The sequence below is a fragment of the Engystomops pustulosus genome, chromosome 7 (genome assembly GCF_040894005.1).
Source record: "Engystomops pustulosus chromosome 7, aEngPut4.maternal, whole genome shotgun sequence".
Classification (NCBI taxonomy): Eukaryota; Metazoa; Chordata; class Amphibia; order Anura; family Leptodactylidae; genus Engystomops; species Engystomops pustulosus.
This window is the reverse complement of record NC_092417.1, coordinates 177866840-177876705: the sequence shown is the minus strand read 5'-3', so window position 1 is coordinate 177876705 and position 9866 is coordinate 177866840. Positions and strand designations below refer to the sequence as shown.

At 52.6% G+C, this 9866-nt stretch overlaps 1 protein-coding gene across 2 annotated transcripts; it reads left to right on the top strand.

Annotated features, from left to right (window-relative positions):
- The first annotated feature begins 490 nt into the window (after positions 1 to 490).
- LOC140071381 (uncharacterized) lies at positions 491 to 8787 on the top strand. Of its 2 annotated transcripts, none has more exons than XM_072119049.1 (2): positions 491 to 1567; positions 8652 to 8787. In XM_072119049.1, the coding sequence occupies exons 1-2, from the start codon at positions 656 to 658 to the stop codon at positions 8772 to 8774; spliced, it is 1035 nt and encodes a 344-aa protein (XP_071975150.1). In that variant the 5' UTR covers positions 491 to 655; the 3' UTR covers positions 8775 to 8787. The 2 variants fall into 2 exon arrangements, with proteins under 2 accessions (XP_071975150.1, XP_071975151.1); XM_072119050.1 differs by having other exon boundaries at positions 8655 to 8781.
- Positions 8788 to 9866: the final 1079 nt, after the last annotated feature.

Here is a 9866-nt window from a genome sequence, read left to right as displayed (position 1 = left end):
TTTTTTATTTTTATATAAAATAAAAGATCTACAGGATGTAACTCAGGATCAGTACAGGATAAGTAATGTCATGTATGTACACAGTGACTGCACCAGCAGCAGAATAGTGAGTGCAGCTCTGGGGTATAATACAGGATGTAACTCAGGATCAGTACAGGATAAGTAATGTCATGTATGTACACAGTGACTGCACCAGCAGCAGAATAGTGAGTGCAGCTCTGGAGTATAATACAGGATGTAACTCAGGATCAGTACAGGATAAGTAATGTCATGTATGTACACAGTGACTGCACCAGCAGCAGAATAGTGAGTGTAGCTCTGGGGTATAATACAGGATGTAACTCAGGATCAGTACAGGATAAGTAATGTCATGTATGTACACAGTGACTGCACCAGCAGCAGAATAGTGAGTGCAGCTCTGGAGTATAATACAGGATGTAACTCAGGATCAGTACAGGATAAGTAATGTCATGTATGTACACAGTGACTGCACCAGCAGCAGATAGTGAGTGCATCTCTGGAGCTCGTTACATCGTTAAGCTCTGTCTGTTGCTGTGAGAGGCTGTGTGCTGCTGCTGCTCTGAGCTCCAGGAATAATCCACCTCCACCTGGGGCCTGCTCTCTCCCTTCCCAGGGAGGGGGTGGGTTTCCAGGCATGAGCCAGAGCGGCAAGCCCCAGGCTCCTGCTTCCCGGTCTAGGCCGGCGGGGGGCAGGGGTAGCCAGCTACCGGCCAGCGCTATGGAGGACTCAGGGGTGAGACGTACCACCAGAAGTCGTAGTAATACGGCTCCTGCTCCCCCTGAGTCTAGTGTTAAGAAAAAGACCCAGAAGCTGGACGTCCATGATGGTGCGGGTGAGAGCGGTCCTTCCGGGGCTGGAGCCATGAAGCGGAGTGCTCACAGAGGTAAGGCTGACCATGCGGGGGGAGGCTGGGCGGTGCAGGGGCCCCGGGAGTCTTTGTCCACCTATGCCTCCCGGGTCCAGAGCCACCTCTGTGAGTACGAAGAGGCGACCAAGACCATCCGAAGGCTCCGGGAGGAGCTGCGTTGTGCCCGCGCCAGGGCGAACACAGCGCCAAAGAAACGCAAAATGGAAATAAATGGAGAGATTAATCGCCTGAAAGCTGAGATTGATAAATTGACAAAAAGAAAGACCTTTATTTGTGAGAACAGTGGGCCGTTTAAGGAAAAACTTATTAATGATGATAGATTTGCTCAAATGGCTGATAACAGAGAGCAAAGGCTGATGGGGTTGCAGCCTGTGAGCCAGGTGGAGGAGGAGGATGATGATGATGATAACGAGCAGCAGTTCCCACCTGGCGGCCTGCAGGAAGATCAGCAGGCCTCGTGCAGTGGGCCCCCTGCAGGACAGCCAGCAGTAACACCTCGCTCGGGGGAGGACAGTGACACCGGCAGCCAGGGAGGGGCGCTCATGGCGGAAATCCGGCTGCTCGAGTCCCCAGTGCGCATGGAGAACTTTTCTTTTGCTGATGAACTCCCAGAGGAAGCCGCTGGGGGGAGCAGCCGGAGGAAGAGTAAGAAGACCAGGCCAAAGCAGCAAGAAGAGGTACGTTTCATCTTTACCCCCCTCCCTGTACACCCCCCCGGGCAAAGCGCAGGGTCAGCTCACTGTGCAAGCCCTGCTACCCAAACCCCCCCGAGTTCTGCTGTGGACCCGGTGCAAAGGTGCAGGGAGATTACAGGTGTGACATCTGATGTGGCGATGGGCTCCGTCTCTGTTTGTGGTAACAGTGGGGGAGCAGGGGAGGCATCGGCCGCAAGGCCGGACAGTCAGGGCGGCTCGGATGTGGCGATACGATCAAAATCCAGTGCTGTGGTGCGTCCCCCGCTGGGAGGGGGGGATAGCCCGGCACTGGTGGCAGCTTCCGGTGCCTCGGCGCCTCTTCATGCTGTTGCCGCTGATCACTTAGTTGAGGGGCGGCGGCAGTGTGGAGGGGTTGCTGAGGCTGAGGGCTCCGGACCTCCCAGACAAAAAGTGTTATTCTGTGTTGGTGTTGGGGATAATGTGAATTCTACGGAAATTGGAGATCAGCGGCGCCTCACACCGGCTAAAGAACAGCGGCGAATGTTACCAAGTCCCAGGAGAAGTAAAATAACATCTGCTACCGATGATGCGGAGGGCACAAGTGTGACAAGAGTTGTGGTCCCCTCTGGGCGATGCTCTGCGGGGGGACCCCCGTCCCTTGTGCCCGAAGATGCGGAGGTGGTCATGTCCCCTGATGTTGTTGCTGGTCCAGCCAGTGTGAATGTTGTCAGTAATGTTGTGGTGGCTAGTGAGAATGGTGTCAGTAATGTTGTGGTGGCTGGTGTGAATGGTGTGAGTGGTGCAGAACCGTTACCAGTTATCGGGGTGAGTGATGGAGGGACTGATGGAGCGGCTGAAAGTAACATGGAGGTGGGTGGTGTTAATGTGGTGGGTACAGGGGTTGGTCCGGTTGCTCCCCCAGTGGCGGCCCCTATTAAGAGCTATGCCAGTGTCGCTGCTGGGGGAAGTAGGGGTCCATCATCCTCGTCTCTGGGCTCTGGGGACGGCTTTTTGCAACGGCACCTCCTGCGGGCCTTACAGAAAGGTGAAAGGACGATCAATGTAGCGGGGCAGGAGGTTGAATTGTCATTTTGGATAGAGAGGCACGGCCTGTCTGCCTTCCGAGAGCAAAGAGGCAGGGAGACATCATGGTCGCTCCCGACAACCGGGCCGGGTGCTAACCGTAGGAATGTGGTGCGTCTTCGGTGGCGTGGCAGTGATGTGTGTCCCCCTCGGGCACGGGTAGTTGAGCTGCTGCTGAAGATGGACTTCAAGGCGGCTGACATCTTTGCCTTGATCCATCCCTATGGCACATCTGAGTTTGATGTCAGCTTTGTTCGGCCGGAGGGGCTTGAGCTCTTCTGGTCCAACTATGAGCTGAGATACAACGAGCCCGAGTGGCGGGACTTTGCTGTGCAAGCAGTGTCCCGCCAGAGCGAACTCAAGAAAGTGACCGTTCTTACCCGTAACGAATCACTATCTTGCTTTGACATCATGACCTGGATAAATCGTTATGGAGAGGTGCTAGGATTACCAGAAAAAAATCGTGACGAGTTTGGTATCTGGTCAGGGGCCTGGACCTTCATGGTGAAGTTGAGGCGTTCAGGTAACTCAGTCGCCCACATCCCTTCATCAGCCTTCCTGGGGAGGGATCGGATCCTGATCTTCTACCGGGGGCAGCCTAAGCTGTGTCACAGGTGCGGTGACCCCACACATTTCAGCGCAAACTGCACCGTGCAGAAGTGTGCGTTGTGTGGGGGTGTCGGCCATCTCGCTGCATCCTGTACAGGGCAGATTAGGTGTAACCTGTGTGGTGATCTCGGTCACCCGTACAGTCGTTGTCCTCTTTCCTTCGCTAATGCAGGCTCAACCTCAGCGGATGAAAGCCATGAGGCTGAATCTGCTGGGGAGGGGACTAGCAGAGGCGGAGGAATGGAGGGGCCAGGGAAGAAAGACAGGAAAAAGACGCCTGCCCAGCTAAGGCGTCTAGAGAAGCGTCAACAGGAGAGAGAGCGGGGGGAGTCTCGGGCTGCTGGGACAACCTCTGGCGCTCTCCTGGAGACCACACCTGTCGCTGAGGCCCCAGGGGATGATGTACTGGATGAGGAGGTCAGGAGGATTGAGAGAGAGGAAGGTGCCACGTCCTCAGATTCCTCCCATTATGAGAGTATGGACGAGGATAATAGGGCGTGGCTAGAGGAAAAGCGTAAGCGTGGCGCCAAAAAGAAGAAAAAGGGTAAAAAGAAGGGAGGTGTAAGATCTCCTCCCTCCCTGACTAAGGTACCCAAGGAAGGTGCAACCGACCCCCCGCTGCTCGAACTTTCAAATCGATTCCTGGCCCTGGATGGAGCCTCTCCTGCCGATGGAGGGGCTGAGGGTGAAGGGCCAGAGGTGGCGGAGGGGCCTGCAGGAGGTGCCGAGTCTCCCCCTGGGGAGTCAGGGTCCTCAGGAGGGGAGACTGGCCCAGAATCTGGAGACGAGGATGAGGGGGCAGGTCCTGGTTCTGCCCCTGAAGCATCAGAGGTGAGGGAGATGGACACCACAATATGTCTAAAAAGGGGGTGTTCATTTCCCGAGGGTGGTGGTAAGATGGGTAAAAAGAAAGCCGTCTAACTCAATCACTTATGATGGCGGCACCCACTCCGTTGACGCTGGCGTCCATTAATGTCGCCAGCATTAAGTCTGATGCGGCTAGATTTGCGGCCTTTGATTTTCTCGGCCGCGTTGAAGCCGACATTTTATTTTTGCAGGAGACCAGGCTGCCAGATTTGGCGGCCGTGTTTAAAGCTAAGAGGGAATGGAGACACGGGCCTTCCCATTGGTCTCTTGCGGCCGAGCCGTATAGCGGAGTGGCGGTCCTTTTTACCGCACCGGTAGAATGCCGACGAGTTATTGAGTTAGAAATGGGGAGGTGCCTGATCCTGGATGTCCTCATGAAGGGACAAGAACTTCGCCTAATTAACATCTATGGTCCCCAGTCCAAGTGGGACAGGAAGTGTCTCTTTATGAGGATCAAGCCCTACCTTTTTACAAGTCGGCAGGTGGTCTTTGGAGGGGACTTCAATGCTGTCACGAGGTCCCAGGATAGGGGAGGTTCCAGAGACAAGCTGACTTATGATAGCGTCGCTCTTAATAACATAGCTAGTGAGGCTCGCCTGGTGGATGTCCACATCCGGCACACCCCAGGCCACGCGGGGTTCACCTATTATAGGGGTAGCTGTAGGTCTAGAATAGACAGGTTTTATTTAAAGGAGGAAGCCATTTCTTCAGCAGTGTCCGTTGTTGAGGTGGAGTTCTCCGACCACTGTTTAATTTTGTTTTCTCTGAATGTTACAGAGACCCCCCGGATGGGAAGAGGCTACTGGAAGCTCAATTCGTCTCTCCTGGAAGAAGCGGAGATCAGACAATCCTTTGAGGACTTTCTTCAGAGCCAGGTACCATTGCTGGGCCTTTGTAGCAGTAAGTCAGAGTGGTGGGAGATGCTCAAGAAAAGGGTGGCGAGATTCTTCCGCCAGCTCTCGAGCCTCAGGAGCCTGGACAGGTACCGCCTGTATCAGGGCCTGAGGAGGAAACTCGAGCATCTCGTCTCGACTGGAGGTAGTCGTGATGACATCTCCAGAGTGAAATCCTTGCTGAAGAGGTGTCAGTACGATAGACACGCATCTTTGGTTTTTGAGAGGGATTACGGGAAATACCGCTCGCCCGACCCTTACAGAAACTGCAAGATGTCAGTGAATGGTAAAGTTGTCACGGGACTGGTTGACAGTACGGGATCCCTGAAAAGGTCCAGATCAGGGATTCTGGAGGTCGTCAGATCCTTCTACTCGCACCTCTTGGGCAGGAAGGATCTAGATCGGGATGTGATGTCGGCTTTCCTGGCTGAAACTGTCCCTGAGCCAGGAGTAGACCCCTCTCTTGATATTTTGACAGAGATGATCAGGGAAGAGGAAGTCAGCCTGGCGATTGAAGGGCTCGCCCTCAAGAAATCGCCAGGTCCAGATGGCTTAACATCTGAGTTTTATAAGACCTTTAAGGACGCCTTGGTTCCCCTCTTGACCGAGGTATATAATGAGTGTCTTTCCTCGGGCGCTCTGCCGAAGTCAATGAGGAGGTCTGCCCTGATCATTTTGTCAAAGGGTAAGGACCGATCTCGTGTTGAGAACTGGCGTCCCATAGCGCTTCTCAATACGGACAGAAAGGTTTTGGCAAAGGTGCTGTTTAATCGGCTGGTGCAGTTTGCACCCCGGCTCCTTTCGGGGACCCAGCACTGCTCTGTTCCAGGCCGCAGTACATTTAGTGCTGTGCTTTGTGTTCGGGAGGCAGTGGAGCAGGGCAGGGCTGGTAACTGGAAGGGGTACTTGCTGTCCTTGGATCAGGCAAAAGCATTTGATCGGGTTGACCACGAGTACCTCTGGTCTGTCCTTCTGAGGTATGGCCTGCCGGGGGAGTTTGTCAATTGGCTAAAGGTTTTGTACGCAGGGGCAGAGAGTTTCCCACTTGTGAACGGTTGGATTGGCCGCTCTTTTGAGGTTGGGTCTGGTGTTCGCCAGGGTTGTCCTCTGAGCCCACTTTTATACGTGTTCGCGATTGACCCATTCCTTAGGAGGGTTGATCGTGGGCCGTTGGTGGGAGTCGGGATGGATCGGGCAGCACCGGAAGCCACTCTTAGAGTGGTAGCGTATGCTGATGATGTCACCCTTTTCGTGTCCTCGGGAGGGGAGGCGCAATGGGTGATGTCAGAGGTTGACCGCTACTCAGAGGCTTCTGGGTCCAAGATCAACCGGGATAAGTGTGAGAGTCTCTGGCTGGGAGAGGGGGATCCAGGCTTTGATCTCCCGGACACTCTTCCAGGGCCCCAAGACTCTGCCAAAGTTCTCGGCATCGAATTCGGCCAGGGGGATTACCCCATGCAAAACTGGGACGGCAGGCTTAAGATCGCCGCTCAGAAGGTGGACCAGTGGAAGGGTTGGTCTTTGACCCTCAGGGAAAGGGTGAACCTGATTAAAACTTACCTGCTCCCGTTGCTGATTTATCTGGGCAGTGTGTGCATGTTGCCAGAACCCCTCTGGACTCGGGTCTACAGTCTGTTCTTCCAGCTGTTATGGGGGAATAGGCTGAACCTAATCAAGAGGGAGGTTACCTACCGCACGAGGAGACAAGGAGGGTTGTGTATGGTCAACCCTGTGGTGTTCCTAGTGAATACCTTTCTTAAGATCAATGTTGCAAACCTCTGGAAAGAGAGGGCTCCTCCGTGGGTATACTCCTGCAGGGGATGGTTTCGGCCTTTCTTCCAGGAATGGGAGACAGGAGGACAAGTGAAGGATCTCCGTACACCGCATGGGCATCTTCCGGCTTACGCTACCCCGGTTCTGAAGGTGATTCGCCGGTGGGGTCTGGGAATGTGGGAGATCAGGACCTCGTCGAGGAAAATCCTTGACAAAAGGGTTCTGTTGACCCATTTCCAGAAGCCTCTGGCCCTCAGGGATTGCCCAAGTCGGGATCTTGGGGTGGGTTTGAGTTTATTGAATTCCATCAGGATCCCCTTGAAGTTTTGGGACGTGACTTGGCGCTGCTTCCATGGAAAGCTGTGTGTGAGGGACAATCTGAAGTGTAGGAGCTCTGAGGAAAGGGGTTGTCCCCGGGAGGAGTGCGGTGGCCTGCTGGAGAGCATGGACCACTTCCTGCTTCAGTGCCCCTTTAACACAGAGGTGTACAGCCGGGTGGGCGCTTCCATCCATTGGCCCGGGTTGGCCGGTCTCTCCTATGCGGAGTGGGCCTATGGAGCATTCAGAGGCCTGGGTGGCCGGGACCGATGCACGTTATTCCTAGTCAGTCTAGCGGTCAGGTACCACACGTGGAACGCACGGTGCTTAGTTTCGACGCAGCGTAAAATCCTCCCGGTGGATGAGGTGGTTAGGAACATTCTGGGTGACCTGGTGAAGGTGCGCTCTCTGGAGTATGAGAGGCTGGGCACGGGGAGGGCCTCTCTCCTTTGGAGGGGGTTCTCCTTTAGTGTCCCTTAGTCTGTCATCTCCGCTCCTGGTGTTGGGCTGAAGCTGCACAGTAGATTTTTGTTTTGTGTTCTGGGCATGTAGTGATGTAGGGCTTGCAGGCGCCGAACCTGGGCTTTATGTGGTTTGTATTTATGTTGTTCAGGTTTTATTTGTATTCTGTTTTCTTTATGTTATGTTGTAATCAGTGTATATATTGTATATAGTGGGGTTTGGGACATAGTGTTAGGTTGGGAGGGGGGTGATGGTGGTGGGATTTTGGGATTTATGAACTGACCTTGGACTCTATGACCCTGGGCACTGGTCTGGACTACTTAACGCAAACTTTGGACGTTAGACCAGTGTCTGGGGGGAAGGGGAGGGTGCGGGCGAGGGATCTAGTTTAGTGTAGTGTTATGTGTATTATGTGTTTGCTATTATATATTTATATTTATTAAAAAAAAAAAAAAAATGGGTGTGGGATGTGATCTGTGTGGGGTGGTTTGTTATTAGAGGGTGTGGGGTGGGTTTATGTATATTTATAGTCATTTATGTTTATTTGTGGGTGTGGCTTGTCTTATTGTTTATTGGTTTGGTTGAGGATGTGACAATCGGTTGGGTGGGGGTTGTGATATTTGGTGTTTATTTATTTTTGGTGTATTTTAAATTATTGTTTTTGCTAGGAGTGAATGTGGCTGGACCAGCAGGTAAGATATTGTATATATTTTGTATATATTATATTTTATGTTTGGTTTGTATTGTTATGTTTTTTATTTTTATATAAAATAAAAGATCTACAGGATGTAACTCAGGATCAGTACAGGATAAGTAATGTCATATATGTACACAGTGACTGCACCAGCAGCAGAATAGTGAGTGCAGCTCTGGGGTATAATACAGGATGTAACTCAGGATCAGTACAGGATAAGTAATGTCATGTATGTACACAGTGACTGCACCAGCAGCAGAATAGTGAGCGCAGCCCTGGGGTATAATACCTCTGCTCCCTCCATGCTGTGGTGATATATAAGAGTTATTTTTCCTTTACTAAGAATTTCCTGAAAACTAAAATGTTTTTCAGCAGAAGTAAAATCCTGGCTGTGTCCTCTTTCCAGCAGCGGAAGTGTCGGGTTGTTATGACAACACTGTCACAATGCCAGGATAATGCGAGTGACAGCTGGGACAGGAGAAGAGTCGGGATATTAACCAGAAATTACACGGAGCCGGACGGATACTGAAATCTGGGTCAGAGGCGTCTCGTCAGCAACAAACAAAATCTATAGACGCCCCCAACTATATGGTGTCCAAAAAGTACTAAAGTGTCCCAGAACATTGTGTGTGCTGTTAGTAGCAGCAGGACTGTGAAATATGGATTTATATTCCAGGATTGTAGCTTCTCCACGTGCACTGGGGGCGTGTCCTCACACTGCTGTGCTCTGTGCTCCATTCTACTGCTTTACCTCCCACCTGCTCTGATACAAAGCTGTTGCTTATAATATGTATCTAATAAATACATCCTAAATGTAACAGTTGGGGTCATTTACTAAGGGCCCGATTCGCGTTTTCCCGACGTGTTACCCGAATATTTCCGATTTGCGCCGCTTGCACATGAATTGCCCCGGGTTTTTGGCGCACGCGATCGGATTGTGGCGCATCGGGGCCGGCATGCGCGCGACAGAAATCGGGGGGCGTGGCCGAACGAAAACCCGACGTATTCGGAAAAACCGCCGCATTTAAAAACCGAAAATGTGTCGCTTGGGGAGCGCTCACCTTCACCTTCGATGGGATGGTGCATTCCGGGGCGTTAAGATTATTTTCGGCGCTGCAGCGCCACCTGGTGGACGGCGGAGGAACTACCATCTTAAATCCCAGCCGGACCCAAATCCTGTGCAGAGAACGCGCCGCTGGATCGCGAATGGGCCGGGTAAGTAAATCTGCCCCATTGTGTCAGTGTTACATGTTCTATACACCAGCCACAGCCCGAGGGCGCTACAGAGGGGGTGATACATGTATTGTACAATGGAGGACATAGTGCCCCAACCCCCCCCCCCTACCCCCCCCCCCCGGACCCTTCCATCATAGATATATCTGTAAGGTTCTGTGCTGGTCCCATTACTAGATAAACAGGTTCTCCATCTCCAGCGTCTTCTCGTGTGACAGACATAAGAGAGAAGGCGGATAATCCCCGGGGGAGACGCAGACAGATCTAGGATTACAGGACAAGAATGGGCAGGAATTCCATCGCCTCCAGGAATGTGACACAGGAGGCGCCGGAGAAGAGAGACAAAGTGATCTCCACAGATCCAGAGCCAGATGTCACCACACACAGG